At 29.1% G+C, this 21,591-nt stretch overlaps 1 protein-coding gene across 2 annotated transcripts in view; it reads left to right on the plus strand.

The window, feature by feature from the left end:
• Nucleotides 1-21,591, plus strand: part of LOC145270350 (calcium/calmodulin-dependent protein kinase type IV-like) — a 107,923-nt gene that overhangs the window by 21,757 nt on the left and 64,575 nt on the right. For both annotated transcript variants that reach the window (XM_080126002.1, XM_080126006.1), the window contains exons 4-8: nt 2,180-2,262; nt 4,024-4,096; nt 11,940-11,978; nt 19,184-19,235; nt 20,975-21,049. In XM_080126002.1, coding sequence (XP_079982128.1) covers nt 2,180-2,262; nt 4,024-4,096; nt 11,940-11,978; nt 19,184-19,235; nt 20,975-21,049 — 322 coding nt within the window. The remainder of the gene's footprint in view (nt 1-2,179; nt 2,263-4,023; nt 4,097-11,939; nt 11,979-19,183; nt 19,236-20,974; nt 21,050-21,591) is intronic.

The raw sequence follows: 21,591 nt of genomic DNA on the forward strand, positions 1-21,591 counted from the left end.
ACATCAACAACAATCATAATAATAATCGCCAATGTTACTTGACATCCTCCAGCAGTGCTCTATATAATACTAACAGCACCTTTTACAAGTTCAAACTCCTTAGTCTAATATTCACAGGGCTTACTCCTTCTGGTAACGTCCTTGACTTTGACTATTCCTCGGTTCCGGGTGGTCACTTGGTACCTGCTCACAAAAAGGTTGCTGCTGTGATGAAGACTGCAGATGTCAAAGGGTCCCATTCCATTAAATTACCAATCACCTTCCGTTGTCAAAAGGTAATCGATCAGCATTGGTCATCAGAGTTGTACTATTAAGGAGCAGGGGTCATTTTCAAGCACGCAAAATAATTCGATTGGTGTCCTTTTTTGTATAAAAATGAAATTTTCTGAGTCAAAATTACAATGTTGCGTTTGTGTAGGAAAACTTCTACTTAAAGTGTTTTTGCGTTTTTGTTCAATTTTCAAGTTCAGGGAGTTTTAGTTTGGTGTTTGAAATTTTTAAGTTCTGTTTTTTAAAGACATGACTAGCAAAATGGAATCTTTTGGCTACAAAATGCAGCTGGTTATAATGTGTCGAAAATTCATAAAGGCAATCCGGCATTACCCGGTTTTTTCAAACTCATCCTCTCTGTTACCTTAGGAGGGGGAGATTCTCCCCTCTCATTGTATCAAATTTACCCCCTTCCTAAAAGAGCCCAACGTTCACAGGGCTAGCAGGTGATTGCCTGCTAAGTGATGACCATCTTCTGTCTGGGTTAATCTATGATTCCAAATAAAGCGTGATCCATGATAACAGTTCTACTACCGTAGAAGCAAGGACATTATCATATAGATGCTATGCAGAGTATTTTAATGGAATGTGTTCTGATGAAGTCATAGCATTTGTACCCCCTCAATGTAAATACACTTTCATTGTAGAGATCCCTAGATATTGACTTGCTGCCCACCTCAGCAAGATGTGACACAAGGTTGGAAGGTAGGGATCTCAAGCTAGCGCCTTTAAAAGAAGGGACATTCTGGCTTAGCAAAAATTGCCTGGGCATCTCCGTCAGCATTCCCCAGTAGGCGCGCCTCAGGCAACAAGCAATAAACTGCCCTACCCAAAAGCCAGGTGGCTAGGCCTGAGAGGGTATACCAGGTGGCATACCTCAGGCCGACATGTACCGGGCTAGTTCCTGACCCCGTACCTGTCAGGCTGATTGTGAAGAACGGATTCTTGACTGATAGTTTCTATTTAGGTTTCCAAGCAACCGAAGCAGCAAGGACACCAACCAAGATACTGGAAAGGTTTCTACTCAAATAGTTTCTTTCCCTGAACTGCTAGACTCTGGAATTCCCTCTCCACTCCTTGCTTTCCTGACTTTACTGACATGCAGAAGTTCAAGTATAATGTAAACAGACATCTTGCTGCTTAGCTCAGCTCCCTACATAGTATCCCTGCAGATTTTATCCCAAATAGTAGCCCTTTATGGCCATGTGGCACTGTGCCCTGTTTGAGGTGAATGAATAATAGAAAGCATACTAGTTGGGTGCTATTATGTTTTAAAGCCTACTTAACTATTGGTCGAAGACATCTGAACTCAGGATTCACTTGCATGCACTTGGAGTATTCTGCCACTTGGGCCAACACAATATTTAGGAGAACGTCTATTAATATCATGCAAATCACAGTAGTCAACTGTGGGATCTACTTATTCTTCTCAACTTCTCTCACTCTTAAACAGAGTCTAAAAGAAAAGTTTCAAATCTAATAGGCCCCACACTATCAGCTAAGCTCCAATCTCTGTCCCATCGTTGCAATGCTGTATCCCTGTGCCTCTTTTAAAATTACTCTAATGAACTTGATAGCACTTTTTCTCCCTAGACGTATATACTCCAGACTAACCCGACAAGCAGCAAAATTCCAACCCTTCAATTGAAATCCCAAGATGCTGGAAAAGCCTTATACTCTGATACTTTCTTTTTTATGAAACTGGAGTCAAAGTTCTTTATTGCAGGTTTGTGTAAAAGAAGTATTTGAAATAAAGTGAGAACATTATGTAACTTGAGTCTGTGGCGTTCACGGTTTGTGTGGGCTGCAGTGTTATGTTTGATTGTGGAAATATATCATATCTCACATAAATTTCATATTTTTATGAAACCAGAGTAAAAGTAAAATGTATCAAATTTTTCATTTGCAGGTTTGTATGAAAGAAGTGTTTGAAACAAAAACAAGTCTCCACATGATTCTTGAATACGCTGAAGGAGGTGAACTTTTTGACAGGTATTTCACCTTTATTTATTTCAACCATTTTCTTTAAATTCAAGTTAGAGACAACGAAAGATTATTTCGGTGGTATATAGTGCCACATCAGAAAAGTGTCAAGGAGAATGCTAATAATTAATATGCATGTAATAAAATTAGCGAATCAAAAAGCTGGCTAAAAAACATGGATTTTACGAATGGGTCACCAGTTAGTAAGTGCCAAGTCAACAACAGGAATTTTGGAATAAAAACGAGAAAACATGAATTAACAACCAAAATATATTTATATTAACAATTTTATAGAGAAGTAAAATTTACTTTGAAAGACCAAAGTTTGATTAGAAGTTTTAAGTGATAAAGAGTAAATTTCAATGGAAAAAAAGAGAGTAGCAATTCAAGCTATTTGCTTCTTACTATTCGTTCGAATTGCATATCGATGTAAAAACCCAATACCAGACCACGATGAAAGAAGTGAAAAGGAAAGAAGTGGAAAGAGTAAGCCGAATGAACAAAAAAAAAGGAGTTGTTTATATTAACTCGTTAACTTTCCTATGTTCATTCGTGTCTCACACATTAATTTCTAAAAATAAAATATTGCACAAATTTTAAAGATTCTTCTTGAAAATATGTAAAAGACAGCTCGCTATTGCTTTATAAATTTGGCTACTTGAAATTCTTGAAACGAAAAATCTAATATCAAAAACGCATTTTGTGCGGTTGTCTTTTAAATCCGTTTAGGATTTTGAATGAAGTGATTTTTAGCAACGAAAGCAAGTTCAATAGGCTAGCAGTGATGGTAGGCAATATGTCCATCGAAGAAAAGACAAAGAATTTAATCCTAGGTGCATAGTTTTAACACTGCAAGGTGGTAGACGTTCAGTTTTGGTGTGGGGCGTGCGAATGGTCCTATAGTTCGACTGCAAGGTCGAATTAATTCGCCCAAGTACATTAATATGTTGACTGAGCGTTTTCTACCCTACTTTGGCTGGAATTTGAATGATAATCCCATCTTCATGCAGGATAATGCTTCCATTCACACAACTGATAATGTCAAAAGGTTCCTTGAAGAGCATGATATTCCGTGTTTGGATTGGCTTGCACAATCTCCAGACCTCAATCCTATCGAAAACGTATGGCATTACATCAAGCAACAGTTATGTAATGATAAAACTTCAAATCTGGAAGAACTTTAGACAAAAATTAAAGAGAAGTGAGATGCCCTTTCCCCGGAGTATTGCTGCAATCTAATTCAAGGAATTTCCAAAAGATTGCAGGTTGTCAAATTGCAGAAGGGCTATGCTACTAAATATTAACTAGTTCATTGTGTTCCTGTTGTATTTGTGTTACATTAATGTTCTAAAGCTACATTTAAATAACAATTTTTCATTGTGCGGAGTTTCTTTTTGCCTTTTCAATTTGAAGTTAATTTTTTTAAATTGACGTGAACACTAGGATATTTTTATTAAAAACACTAGGATACTTTAATTAAAAGTCAAATATGAACAGTATGTGCATGGGGAAATAATAGTAACATATAAGAATACGTTTTTTTTTTTTGTCAGAATTATTGAGCAAAAAAATAGCTCAACAGCCAAATAAATACGTACTTCATATTTAACGCTTTTTGCCATCTGTGAAATTTACACACAATTTAATTAACGCACAAAATGATGACGTCGCCGATTTTGTATAAAAATTTCAAAGGATTTTGCACAAAGAAACGGAGATCTTTAATAGTAATATATAAAAATACGTTATTTTTATTAATTTTTTTTTCAGGATTGTTGAGCGAGGCACTTACTCTGAGAAGGATGCTTCTAATGCTTTTCGGCAGATTGTTCAAGGACTAAAGGTAATGGAGATTTCTCGTGACCTTTTGCAATCACTATGGACCCCCCCCCATCGTTGATTAAACATTAGATAAAAATTTAACACAATGAAACTTGAATAAAAGTTAATATTATTATCATGATTTATTGGAAAATTTAAAAAATGAAACACTAAATAAATTCCTGATATATATTTTTTTACATTTTCGGCTTATGAAAATAGTGATAATTATAAACGAAAACTGTGTTTATATTTTAAAACCATTAAATCAAGACATATTTAATTTAGCCATTTTTCAACGCACTTCTTTTTTAATTTGTATTAAATTAAAAAGCAATTAAAAATAAATTAAAAAGCAATTAAATATTAATTAAAAATTATTTTTAAAAAGTCAATTAAAATTTAATTAATTAAAAATATTTTTAAAAAATCAATTAATCGATAAATGTCCTGAAGCGTGATGAGTTGAAATTCAATTTCGAATGACACTTTTTTGGAAGTTGAAGGTTCAATCTTTAGAATTACTCAGGATTTCCACTCGGTCATAGCTGACAGAACAAGAACATGCCACTTCTATGAATTAAATGAAGAGTTCCGTCCAAAATTCCATGCAGATTCCCAAGTTTGACAAAATACACATGAAGAAGCTCAGAGGTTGCATTGATCAAAACTCAATATGAGGACAGTAGTCCGAAGAAACAAAATATAATACGAATATCCGTCAAAATTTCAAAAAGCTTTCAATTTCTCTTTTAGATGTTTGGTCACATATTTCTTTGTGCTCTCATTTTTATTGAAGAGTTCCGCAGAAAATTTACCACCCTTTAAATGGCTCCTTAAAATTAAATTTATTTATATGTTAATACGATTTTTCATCCTCTTTAAGTCTACATAATATTCAAATTTCGCATTGACACATATTTGGCTCAGATTTTATGCAATAGGATGAGTAAAATTAAAGAACGTTTAAAGAATTTAAATCTCGAAAAATCTTTTTATAGAATTTCTTATCCTTTTTTAATTAAACAGATTATAGTTTATATCAATGCATATAAAGAGAGTAAAATTTTAAAAATATTGCATTTGTTACAGTCCTCTAAAACCTTGAACTGATGACCGCATGAAAAATACATATATAATACATAATCATATTTTCTGTACATCAATGAGAAAATATAGAATACCAAAATTTGGTGAGATTAATTCCTAGATGTGCACCATTTTATGTTCTCTGATCAAAATCACGATATATTGCTACGAAACATTATGTTCAGAATCTTTTTTCAATTTTGATAAAAATCCATTATATGATTTTTATTCTAGAAAATATCTAAAATTTAATTATTAAAGTTAAAGGATCTTGAGAAGAGATTGAAATTAAAAAATCTTGCTTAATTGGTGTCTAAATTAATATGAATCAAAATTAATGTAAATCTGAAATATTCGAATTTTTAAATGAAAGGTTGTCTCCATATTAAAACAACCTAAAAAGCGTTTAAAAAATTTCAACAAATATACTCATACAGTAAAATATAAAAACATATACGCATATGTTAAAATATATAAACATATACACATGTATTAAATATAAAAACATATACGCATACATTAAAATATAAAAACATATACGCATACATTGAAATATATAAACATATACGTATACATTAAGATATAAAAACATATACGAATACATTGAAATATAAAAACATATACGCATACATTGAAATATAAAAACATATACGAATACATTAAAATATACAAACATATACGCATACATTAAAATATAAAAACATATACGCATACATTAAAATATAAAAACATATACAGATATATAAAAATATATAAACATATACGCATAAATTGAAATATAAAAACATATAGGCATACATTAAAATATAAAAACATATACGCATACATCAAAATATATAAACATATACACATATATTAAAATATAAAAACATTTACGAATACATTAAAATATATAAACATATACGCATACATTGAAATATAAAAACATATACGCATACATTAAAATATAAAAACATATACACATATATTAAAATATAAAAACATATACGCATACATTGAAATATAAAAACATATACACATATATTAAAATATATAAACATATACGCATACATTGAAATATAAAAACATATACACATACATTAAAATATAAAAACATATACGCATACATTGAAATATAAAAACATATACACATATATTAAAATATATAAACATATACGAATACATTGAAATATATAAACATATACACATACATTAAAATATATAAACATATACGCATTCATTGAAATATAAAAACATATACACATACATTAAAATATATGAACATATAAACGTACATTAAAATATATAAACATATACGAATACATTGAAATATAAAAACATATACACATACATTAAAATATAAAAACATATACGCATACATTAAAATATAAAAACATATACGCATTCATTAAAATATATAAACATATACGCATACATTGAAATATAAAAACATATACACACATATTAAAATATATAAACATATACACATATATTAAAATATATAAACATATACGCATACATTGAAATATAAAAACATATACGCATACATTGAAATATAAAAACATATACGCATACATTGAAATATAAAAACATATACACATATATTAAAATATATAAACATATACGCATACATTGAAATAAAAAAAACATATACACATACATTAAAATATAAAAACATATACGAATACATTGAAATATATAAACACATACGCATACATTAAAATATATAAACATCTACGCATACATTGAAATATAAAAACATATACGCATACATTGAAATATAAAAACATATACGCATACATTAAAATATATAAACATATACGCATACATTAAAATATAAAAACATATAGGCATACATTGAAATAGAAAAACATATACGCATACATTTAAATATAAAAACATATACACACATATTAAAATATATAAACATATACACATATATTAAAATATATAAACATATACGCATACATTGAAATATAAAAAAATATACGCATACATTGAAATATAAAAACATATACGCATATATTAAAATATATAAACATATACACATATATTAAAATATATAAACATATACGCATACATTGAAATATAAAAACATATACACATATATTAAAATATATAAACATATACGCATATATTAAAATATATAAACATATACGCAAACATTAACATATATAAACATATACACATATATTAAAATATATAAACATATACGCATACATTAAAATATATAAACTTATACACATATATTAAAATATAAAAACATATACACATACATTAAAATATATAAACATATACACATATATTAAAATATATAAACATATACGCATACATTGAAATATAAAAACATATACACATATATTAAAATATATAAACATATACGCATATATTAAAATATATAAACATATACGCATACATTGAAATTTAAAAACTTATACGCATACATTAAAATATATAAACATATACGCATACATTGAAATATAAAAACATATACGCATACATTAAAATATAAAAACATATACGCATACATTGAAATATAAAAACATATACGCATACATTAAAATATAAAAACATATACGCATACATTAAAATATAAAAACATATACGCATACATTGAAATTTAAAAACTTATACGCATACATTAAAATATCAAAACATATATACATATATTAAAATATATAAACATATACGCATACATTAAAATATAAAAACATATACGCATACATTTAAATATAAAAACATATACGCATACATTAAAATATAAAAACATATACGCATACATTGAAATATGAAAACATATACGCATACATTGAAATATAAAAACATATACGCATATATTAAAATATAAAAACATATACGCATACATTGAAATATAAAAACATATACGCATACATTGAAATATAAAAACATATACGCATATATTAAAATATAAAAACATATATACATATATTAAAATATATAAACATATACGCATACATGAAAATATAAAAACATATACGCATACATTGAAATATAAAAACATATACACATATATAAAAATATATAAACATATACGCATACATTGAAATATAAAAACATATATACATATATATTAAAATATAAAAACATATGCGCATACATTGAAATATAAAAACACATACGCATACATTAAAATATATAAACATATACGCATACATTGAAATATAAAAACATATACGCATACATTAAAATATATAAACATCTACGCATACATTGAAATATAAAAACATATATACATATATTAAAATATAAAAACATATGCGCATACATTGAAATATAAAAACCCATACGCATACATAAAAATATATAAACATATACGCATACATTAAAATATATAAACATATACGCATACATTGAAATATAAAAACATATACGCATACATTAAAATATATAAACATCTACGCATACATTGAAATATAAAAACATATACGCATACATTGAAATATAAAAACATATATACATATATTAAAATATATAAACATATACGCATACATTGAAATATAAAAACATGTATACTTATATTAAAATATAAAAACATATGCGCATACATTGAAATAAAAAAAAACACATACGCATACATTAAAATTTATAAACATATACGCATACATTGAAATATAAAAACATATACGCATACATTTAAATATAAAAACATATACACATATATTAAAATATATAAACATATATACATATATTAAAATATAAAAACATATACACATATATTAAAATATATAAACGTATACGCATACATTGAAATATAAAAACATATACGCATACATTTAAATATATAAACATATACGCATACGTTAAAATATATAAACATATACGCATACATTGAAATATAAAAACATATACGCATACGTTAAAATATATAAACATATACACATATAATAAAATATATAAACATATACGAATACATTGAAATATAAAAACATATACGCATACGTTAAAATATATAAACATATACACATATAATAAAATATATAAACATATACGCATACATTGAAATATAAAAACATATACGCATACGTTTAAATATAAAAACATATACGCATACATTAAAATATACAAACATATACGCATACATTGAAATATAAAAACATATACGCATACATTAAAATATATAAACATATACGCATACATTAAAATATAAAAACATATACGCATACATTAAAATATATAAACATATACACATATAATAAAATATATAAACATATACGAATACATTGAAATATAAAAAACATATACGCATACATTTAAATATACAAACATATACGCATACATTAAAATATATAAACATATATACATATAATAAAATATATAAACATATACGCATACATTGAAATATAAAAACATATACGCATACATTAAAATATATAAACATATACGCATACATTGAAATATAAAAACATATACGCATACATTAAAATATATAAACATATACGCATACATTGAAATATAAAAACATATACGCATACATTAAAATATATAAACATATACGCATACATTGAAATATAAAAACATATACGCATACATTTAAATATTAAAACATATACGCATACATTAAAATATATAAACATCTACGCATACATTGAAATATAAAAACATATACGCATACATTGAAATATAAAAACATATATACATATATTAAAATATATAAACATATACGCATACATTGAAATATAAAAACATATATATATATATTAAAATATAAAAACATATGCGCATACATTGAAATATAAAAACACATACGCATACATTAAAATATATAAACATATACGCATACATTGAAATATAAAAACATATACGCATACATTTAAATATAAAAACATATACACATATATTAAAATATATAAACATATATACATATATTAAAATATAAAAACACATACGCATACATTAAAATATATAAACATATACGCATACATTGAAATATAAAAACATATACGCATACATTGAAATATAAAAACATATACGCATACATTGAAATATAAAAACATATATACATATATTAAAATATATAAACATATACACATATATCAACATATATAAACATATACACATATATCAAAATATAAAAACATATACACATATATTAAAATATAAAAACATATATACATATATTAAAATATATAAACATATACGCATACATGAAAATATAAAAACATATACGCATACATTAAAATATATAAACATATACGCATACATTGAAATATAAAAACATATACGCATACATTTAAATATATAAACATATACGCATACATTAAAATATATAAACATATACACATACATTGAAATATAAAAACATTTACGCATACATTAAAATATATAAACATCTACGCATACATTGAAATATAAAAACATTTACGCATACATTAAAATATAAAAACATATACGCATACATTAAAATATAAAAACATATACGCATATATTGAAATATAAAAACATATACGCATACATTGAAATATAAAAACATATACGCATACATTGAAATATAAAAACATATACACATATATTAAAATATATAAACATATACACATATATTAAAATATATAAACATATACGCATACATGAAAATATAAAAACATATACGCATACATTAAAATATAAAAACATATTTACATATATTAAAATATAAAAACATATACGCATATATTAAAGTATATCAACATATACGCATACATTGAAATATAAAAACATATACACATACATTAAAATATAAAAACACATACGCATACATTAAAATATAAAAACATATACGCATACATTGAAATATAAAAACATATACGCATACATTGAAATATAAAAACATATACGAATATATTAAAATATATAAACATATATACATATATTAAAATATAAAAACATATTCACATATATTAAAATATAAAAACATATATACATATATTAAAATATATAAACATATACGCATACATTGAAATATAAAAACATATACGCACACATTAAAATATATAAACATATACGCATACATTGAAATATAAAAACATATACGCATACATTGAAATATAAAAACATATACGCATACATTGAAATATAAAAACATATATACATATATTAAAATATAAAAACATATACACATATATTAAAATATATAAACATATATACATATATTAAAATATATAAACATATACACATATATCAAAATATATAAACATATACACATATATCAAAATATAAAAACATATACACATATATTAAAATATAAAAACATATATACATATATTAAAATATATAAACATATACGCATACATGAAAATATAAAAACATATACGCATACATTGAAATATAAAAACATATACGCATACATTGAAATATATAAACATATACACATATATTAAAATATAAAAACATATACGCATACATTGAAATATATAAACATATACACATATATTAAATATATAAACATATACGTATACATTGAAATATAAAAACATATACGTATACATTGAAATATAAAAACATATACGCATACACTGAAATATAAAAACATATACACATATATCAAAATATATAAACATATATACATATATTAAAATATAAAAACATATACGCATACATTGAAATATAAAAACATATACGCATACATTGAAATATAAAAACATATACGCATATATCAAAATATATAAACATATACGCATACATTGAAATATATAAACAAACATACATGACTGTGTATATAAATAGAGATTGCTTTTTTGTTCATTTTAGGAGTGGAAAGAAATTTTTCTTTGTATCATTTTTTTTTATTAATTATTTTCCAGTACCTTCATGAAAATCATGTAATACACAGAGATTTAAAGGTATGGATTTATTTATCTTTTTTTCTTCTTTTATAAGATACCAATGTTCAATTTTTCATCTTTTTCTAGTAAGTCGTGCCGCCTTTCGTTGGCCAGCCATAAAATATGCTTACTTTCAATTTATGCAGATTTCTATTTATTATTACAAAGCCAATTCTTTATTGAATATTATCTTGTACCTGATTTAAAAAGTTAAATAAAATGACTTGAGTGCCAACAGCTTGAATCGAAACCAACACATTTCACACTCCAGTCGTATTTTCTACCATTTGAGCTTTCAACAGATAGATAACAATAATTTAAAATTAAACCACTTCAAGCTATGAATGAATTTGCATATGCGCAAAAGTAATAAATATTTTTTCAGCGAGTTGAAATAAACATTTTGCATTGCAACTTACTGAAATATTTCTGTATGCATTATTCATTTATCCAAACTAACATTTTACTCGTTATAAACCATCCTTACTGTTTGATTACTATTTCCTGTTAATTTCGGCCCTGTCGGTGGGGCATTAGAATACGCCGACTGCCTCCCTGCAGAAGGCAAAAGTCCCTCAATGGGGGTCCTGGATATGACCTTAAACTATATCCAGTGGTGAGGCCCCAGCTTGTGGGCTTTGGGGAGTGTGGAGCCATCCTTTAATTACCATTGCTCCCAGGTCCACTCTGACCCGGAGTGGTAGTACCTGTTAGGGTCCCAATTATGGGTTAAATAGAAACCGACGTGAAAACAAATATATTCTATTAAAAAAATCTTTGGATTCGGCATTAAATAACCTGAAAAGGGTTGATATGCCGTAAAACAAAAACAACCAACCAACCTTGTTAATTTCAGTGTTATGTGACCAATAGTTGAAGTTTATCGGTTAAATATTTTAACACGGAGACACACATACATACATCTACTGTTTTATTTATGTATTTATAACACTCCATTACCTCGGATGCCCTTAGGCAAGGTGTTGTCCCTACCTCATCTTAACCTCAGAAATGCATCTTTCTCAGCCTTTTCTACCTGCGTTATTATACCTACCCTATATCACAAACCTATAAAACATTTAAGTTCGTTTCTAACCCCAATCATCCACAAAACACAGTAGATATAACGACAAGATTTGAGTGAATTTCTTACACGTTTTTGCATGCCATATGACTCTGACACGATCAGCCGGTCACTGTTACACTAAATGTCTTAGAAACGGTCCCATGATGATGTGACGATGGACCAGTGGTTAGGGTCTGAGTATCAATAGGAAAAGAATACCTAAGATGTTGGATGTGGCTGAGTGGCTCCTTCTTTTCACTGGAAAACGTCTTGATCTCCGATGGCATTCTGGCTGGAATCTTCCTTGTCCTCAGAGCTGCTTCATTCGACATAAGACATTTATGGCAGGCACAAAAAACACACAACACTGGTTGCAATATATATGAGAAATATAATTAACTATTTATTTTATAAAATTTATACAACATATATTACAATATTAACATACAATTTACTGATCATACAATTGATTTTCGCCATTACTTCTTTAAAACTAACTAACTAACCTTAACTAGTGTTGAGGGAGAGGGAATGCCCCCCTCTCATTTACAGAAAGGGGAAATAACATGTGCTTATCCCATGCTGTCCGGACGAAAAAGAGAGAGTGAAAAGGAAGGGAATGATGGATTTGCATTCTGGTTGCTTATGTATCCCTCTGCGGTTAAACCATGGCCATGCAGGGGGAACGTGCTAACAACAACCAAAACTGGGGCACTAAGATATAGTGGCAAGTGACAGAATAAATCAATCTTATTTGTTTGCAGTTTTTTCAATATTTTTTTACATACCTACACTCCAAACAAGGCATATCACTATTTGGGCGTAAAAGGTGGCTAACAACAATATCACTATTTGGGCGTAAAAGGTACCTAACAACAATCATTTCAATATTATTTCCAATGGATAAACAACAATTATTTCAGTATTTTTTTCATATTGATAAACAACAACCATTTCAATATTATTGTCATATGAATTAACAACAATCATTTGAACATATTCATATAGATTAACAACAATGATTTCAATATTATATTCATATGGTTTAACAACAATCGTTTCAGTATTATTTTTACATAGACTAACAATCATTTCAGTATGATTGTTATATAGATTAATAACAATTATTATAATATTATATATATATATATATATATATATATATATATATATATATATATATATATATATTAATAAACACCAATCATTTCAATATTGTTTTCACACGAATTAACAACAGTATTTCATTATTATTTTCATACGGATTAATTAACAACAGTAATTTTAATATTATCTTTATATTGATTAAATACAATCATTTCAATATTATTTTTACGTGGATTTAACACAATCGTTTCAATATTATTGTCGGATCGATTAACAACAACTATTTCAGTTTTATTTTCACATGAATTTACAACAATCAATTCAATATTATTTTCATATGGATTAAATACAATCAATTCAATATTATTTTCATATAGATTAAATACAATCGTTCCAATATAATTTTTATGTTGGTTTACAACAATCATTTCAAAGTATTGTTATATGATCAACAATAACTATTTCAGTTTTTTTATATGGATTATCAATATTTTTTTTACATGATTTAACAACAATCATTTAAATTTCATTTTCATACGAGGGGCGTGCAATAAGTAATGCCCCTGACCCACTTCCCATAGCAGTAGAGCAACGAAACTTGGCACAGTTATTAGTCTTTCTCTACATAGGAACCACCCAGAGTTATGCATTTCTCCCATCGTTTGATGCAGCTCTGGAGACCGTTTTTGTAGAACACCCAAGGTTGGTCCTCCAACCACGACGTAACTTCAGAAATCAAGGCTGCATCATCTGAGAAACACTTTCCTTTCAAAAGCAACTTCATGGCTGGGAAGAGGTGAAAGTCAGAGGGTGCAAGGTCAGGAGAGTAGAGAGGATGGGGAAGGATTTCATAACCACACGCCCGTGTTTCTGATCTGGCGACATGTGAGTTGTGGACTAGAGCGTTGTCCTGCAGGAGGAGAATACCTTTGCTGATCTTGCCCCGCCTCTTGATTTTGATAGCTTCCCTTAATTTCCTCAAAAGTGAAGCATAATAGGCTCCTGTAATTGTGGTACCCTTTGCCAGGAAATCTGTCATCACTACTCCGTCCTGGTCCCAGAAGACTGTGAGTATGACCTTGCCAGCGGAGGGCTGCACCCTTGTCTTCTTTGGAGATGGTGAGTCCAAGTGCTTCCACTGCATTGATTGGGCTTTGATCTCTGGATCATAGTGATGGACCCAGGTTTCATCCTGTGTAATCAGTGTTTTGAAAAACTTTGACTCATCTTCTTGGCACATCTCCAAATTCATCCTCGAGCACTCAACACGTTCTCGCTTCTGGAATGGTGTGAGCAACCTGAGAATCCATCTGGCAGACACCTTATGCATATGCAAATGGTCATGAATGATAATTTCCACAGACCCTGTACTAATCTTGACATCTTGGGCTATTTGGCGAATAGTAATGCACCGATCTTCCAAAATGGCAGCCTCAACTTGACGGATAGATGCCTCGTCAATGGCAGAAGGGGGCGACCAAGTCTGGGAGGTGTTTCTACAGACTTCCGGCCATGTTTGAATTAACGATGCTAGCGTTTTACAAGATCATATGATGGGGCATTATCACCATAAGTTTATTTCATTTCATCAAAAGTCTCCTGTGGTGTGCGTCCTTTCAAATACAAAAACCGGATCACTGCTCAACATTCAACAGGCTTCATTTTACACCTGACTCAGTTCAAACACCTGTAAAACAGAAACCACAATTAGTTCAGCGCTGTAATTTACCACATAACCCGTAGAGATATAAATCATTGCACATGCAAAAATTTCAGCTAGATCAGACAACTGGAAGTGGGTCAGGGGCGTAACTTATTGCACGTCCCTCGTATTAATAAACAACAATCCTTACCATGTTATTTTCTCATAGATTAGCAGCAATCATTTCAATATTGTTTTCATATGGATTAACACAATCATTTTAATATTGTTTTCATATGGATTAACACAATCATTTCAATATTGTTTTCATATGGATTAACACAATCATTTTAATATTGTTTTCATATAGATTAACACAATCATTTCACTATTGTTTTCATATGGATTAACACAATCATTTCAATATTGTTTTCATATGGATTAATACAATCATTTTAATATTGTTTTTACATGGATTAACACAATCATTTCAATATTGTTTTCATATGGATTAACACAATCATTTCAATATTGTTTTCATATGGATTAACACAATCATTTCACTATTGTTTTCATATGGATTAACACAATCATTTCAATATTGTTTTCATATGGATTAATACAATCATTTTAATATTGTTTTTACATGGATTAACACAATCATTTCAATATTGTTTTCATATGGATTAACACAATCATTTCAATATTGTTTTCATATGGATTAATACAATCATTTTAATATTGTTTTTACATGGATTAACACAATCATTTCAATATTGTTTTCATATGGATTAACACAATCATTTCAATATTGTTTTCATATGGATTAACACAATCATTTTAATATTGTTTTCATATGGATTAACACAATCATTTTAATATTGTTTTTACATGGATTACTTAGTGAAAAACATTGCCAACAAATATCACAAACATCAACTAATAAATAGAAGAGAAAACATAGAACTGTTTAAAAAATCAGAATCGGGCATACAAATTTGATATTACTTTTGAAAGTCTTGTAATTCTCACTGCCTTAGTTTTGCATTTAGTTTTTGTATTCCATGCGCGATTTTAAAAAAAGATGAAAGCATTGGTGTTTTCTATCCATATAACACGTACCATTGTTTTTGTTGTCTTTAAAGTGGTATTTTTTTTTAGCTGTTTATATCAAGTTGCTTCATGCTTTGTCTGAAGCTGTTTCTAATAAAATACATACACAGGCGGCAAAAAGAAAGTCCACACTTGTACTTTTTTCAAAAACTGCAAATTTAAGCTAAATTTAATGTAACTGTTTAAACAAACTATACCTCATTTGATTGGCCTTTTATTCTTCTATAATTTTACCTGTTCATATTTGAGTTTTAATTGAAATATTCTAGTGTTCACGTCAATTTAAAAAATAACTTCAAATTGAGGAAGCAAAAAGAAAGTCCGCACAAAGGAAAATTGTTATTTAAATGTAACTTTAGGACATTAATGCAATACAAATACAACAGGAACACAATGAACTAGTTAATACTTAGTCGCATGGCCCTTCTGCAATTTGACAGCCTACAATCTTTTGGGAATTCCTTGAATTAGACTGCAGCAATACTTCGGGGAAAGGGCATTCCACTTTTCTTTAATTTTTACTTTCTTTAATTTCTACTTTAATTTTTGTCCAAAGTTCTTCCAAATTTGAAATATTATCAATGCGTAGCTGTTGCTTGATGTAAAGCCATACGTTTTCGACAGGATTGAGGTCTGGAGATTGTGCAGGCCAATCCAAACACGGAATATTATGCTCTTTCAGGAACCTCTTGACATTACCAGCTGTGTGAATGGGAGCATTACCCTGCATGAAGATGGGATTATCATCCAAATTCCGACCAAAGTAGGGTAGAAAATGCTCAGTCAACATATTAATGTATTTGGGCGAATTAATTCGGCCTTTCAAGCGAACTATGGGCCCTGGACCATTGGTACTAATAATACCCCACACCAAAACTGAACCTCCACCACCTTGCAGCATTGAAACTGAGCACCTAGGGTTTAATTCTTGATCTTTCCCCCGACGGATGTACTGCCTACCATCACTGCCTAGCCTATTGAACTTGCTTTTGTTGCTAAAAAGCACTTTTGACTAATACGAAGAGTCATCATCTTCATTGCATCTGACAAAGTCCAGACGGCGCTTTCTGTTCTTTACAGAAATCATTGGCTTGCGTCTTGCAACATATCCTCGCTAATTAAATTCCTTTAATCTGTTCTTGACAGTAGAAAGAAAGCCCTTTTTAACAAGATTGCACTGCTGTTGGATTTGGGGAACCGTTTCAAATCTGATTCTTAGGTTGCGAATCTTGATAGCATTGTCTTCCCTATTAAAAGTAACCTTAGTACGACCGTCGGGTTAGGGGCATCAAGAACACTGCCGGTGTTTTGGTGCTTTTGCAGTCTTTCGTACCGTTTTCTCATCACATTTCACATTTCTGCGGTCGATTTCTCGATTGTATAAACCAGAAAGGTGAAGATTAATGAGCTCCTGACGATCACTAAGAGAAAGTCATGGAATATGGACTAAATGTTACGTTGTATAACCTGGAACAACAACAATTACAATTAGAGATGTTTTGTTGCCTGTTGGTGGATATTTTAAACTGATTTAGGGGCGATAATTTAAGCTGGTTTTAAGCAAATTTGTTGCTGCGGACTTTCTTTTTGCCTCCTCAATTTAAAGTTATTTTTTTTAAATTGATGTAAACACTAGAATGTTTCAATTAAAAGTCAAATATGAACAGGTAAAATTGTAATCCATTAAACGCCGCATAGTCGTTATTATTACATAACTTATTTGAATGGAAAAGTTTGGATGACATCTTAGAGGTCAAAGGTGACTACAGCAGAATTTGATGAAACCATGTGACTTCCGGATTGGGAATTTTATTTATTTAGTATTATTAAGACATCACCGCTAAAGAACGCTTTACCTTTTACTTATTTACTTTATTTTTTCCTTCCTTTTCGTAGTTTTGTGCTTCATTCAAAATCATCGACGGTTATCAAACAAACGACGAACATGTTTAAAGTCTACATTCACCGTCTCGTATGTTATTAAAATAATTCTTTGTTTTTCTTTCAAAATCAGCAATGCTAATCAAGCAAAGCGTAGATTTACTTACATATTTAAACTACAAAACTAACATTACACACACACACACACACACAGTCGTAATTGGCGCATCTTCTACGATCAACAACTCACACTCAAACATATTCTAATAGACTGTAAAAAATATAAGAATTCCTGCAGGAAATGCTATCAAGTACCAAATCTAATCACGCTGTTTAAAAATGTGTCTACCTCTTTTTATTGGTAGTTTTTAATGTTGATGATAGAATTAATTCTTTGTTCTTTATTTCTTCAAGCCTGAAAACTTACTTTATTTAACAAGAGAAGAAGGTGCCATTCTTAAAATTGGTAAGCTTATTTCTTTTCAATTCAAAACAACTTTTTTACCCAAAGGAGATTTTGCTTTAGGTCGACTTTATTTGGTGGTCAGTTAATGATTGTGTACAGCCTAGCGTTCACATCGCTTGACCAATTGTCACCATACTTGGTCCAAATATTGGGAACTGTAAAAATTTGGACTGATTTAATTTTGAGATATCAGGGTCACAGAAAAGGTGAAAGTCATGATTTTAATAATCCATATGGTTCTGTTCATTGTAGAAACTTGCTACATAAAGACTCACATCTTATGTGACCTTGACCGTGATAATTTCGGTTATGGTTGAACTTTTATGGAATGTCAATTTCCAATTTTTCCAAATTTGATATATGTGTCTGATGCTCTTTGATGACAGTTATTGGTATGCAAAATTTTAGCCTGATCAGATAAACCAGATTACAGCCATACAGTTGGGCGGACAGAAGTTTAGCAGCTGCGAGGTGGTGATCTAAAGTTTGATTTATTATGGACTCAAATATTTGGGCGAAAAGAGGGAGGAGGCTAATGCAACAATAATTTAATGGGTCAGTTCTTTCGTCAGAATCCTTGTGAACTGGTACCACAGAAGCGGTTTTCCAGCAGTCAGGAAAGCAAGATTTATTAAGGAATTTTTGAAAAGTTTGGAGAGAATTGGAGCAACCGCAGCAGAGCATTTTTTTAATAGTACAGCCGAGATGAGATCAGGTCTACATGTTTTTGAGGTGTCTGGGATTTTTATATCATGTACTTGAGAAGGAGTGATTTTCAGATCAACTAGTGTGGTTTCTGTCGGCAGAGGAAAATCTGTGCATGTGTCTGGCAAAGTTCTTATGGCAAAGTAGAAAATAATCAGACATGTTAAAGTGGTTTGAAGGGATGGAGAAGTGTAAGTTAGTTTCTCTTAGCACTAAGATATCCAGGGAGTTTACTAGGAGAATTCTAGCTCGTCTAAGTTAGTTCTAAGTCCACAGATATTTGTAAATGTGAAACATTGCTCAAGTGTGTGTCTGGTTTGATCGTTATTTTGAATTGAGCTGTCATTTCTATAGTTTAAGTTTAGGGTGAGGAATGATAGGTAAATTGGATGTGCATTGTTACCATCTTGCAACACAAGTGGACCATCAGCCGACTCCTCGTCCACAGCAATGTGGTCTCAGGAATACCTACTAGAGATGAGTGCTAGGCCCTTTTCCATGTGCGGCATGGCACTACAACCATACTGATATTATACAATTAATGATAGAGCATCTGCTCTAAGCTCTACCAAAGAGTTAGTGCTCCTGTACTGTCAGTCAGAATACAACAGTCAGACAAACTGTCAAACCGGTACCCTCAAACCTGTTAGACAAGAGTGGCCCAGTTTAATCATGTTAGCATACTGTAATCTATTGTTGATACAGACCTTGGAGGAAAACGTTTTGTTGTTTTCCTATTGGTATGAGATTTAACTTAAGTGCGTAACAAGAATTCAAGTTGGTTCGCATCATAAACAGTTGCATCCCTTTCTCATTTTATTCGTCTTTAATTTCCTTTTAAACCTTTTACTTGGTTCAACAAAGGCTGAGGGAATTTCCTGTTGGTTTGATATTCCAATTGATCACTTTGAATGTTAATCTGATCACATGACCTCTTTATCCAATCAGAATTAAGAAATTTTAATTTGGATTTATATTTTATCTCACATAAACATTATTTTCTTTTCTTTCTTTCTTTCTTTTTTTTTTTGCAGCCGATTTTGGTCTTTCCAAAGTGATTACGCCAAATCTGAATAAAATGTCAATATGTGGAACTTCAAGTTACATGGGTTAGTTTTTTTTTTATTTGATTTTGTTTGCTTTTTATTTTATTTAGTTTCACATATTTTCACACACACACACACACACACACACACACACACATATATATATATATATATATATATATATATATATATATATATATATATATATATTAGCTGGCAGCCCGGCGTTGGCCGGTTGTACAATATGTTTAAATATTATATTTTAACGTATGTATTACTATACTCTAATGATTATTATATATCATGAGGAATAATTTGTCCGGCAGACTAATTTAAAAAAAAATAAAAAGAAGAATTATAATGTCGTTCATAGAATTTCTCTGTCTTTGTTTACAATATTATGACAACTGATATTTGGGTTTGACGATGACTGTCCTGGAAAAGTCATTTCTGATTATTGTTTAGTTTTAAAATATGCAAAGGATCATTCGATCTGTAGTCGATTGCGCTAATACTAAGCAATATTTCCAGATTGTAATAAATGTTTTTAAGAACTGATTTGCTGAAATTTTATTCTCTCCCTTGCCAGTATAATGTAAAATATT

This window comes from Euprymna scolopes, chromosome 4 (assembly GCF_053919585.1).
Source record: "Euprymna scolopes isolate OS-2025 chromosome 4, ASM5391958v1, whole genome shotgun sequence".
NCBI lineage: Eukaryota > Metazoa > Mollusca > Cephalopoda > Sepiida > Sepiolidae > Euprymna > Euprymna scolopes.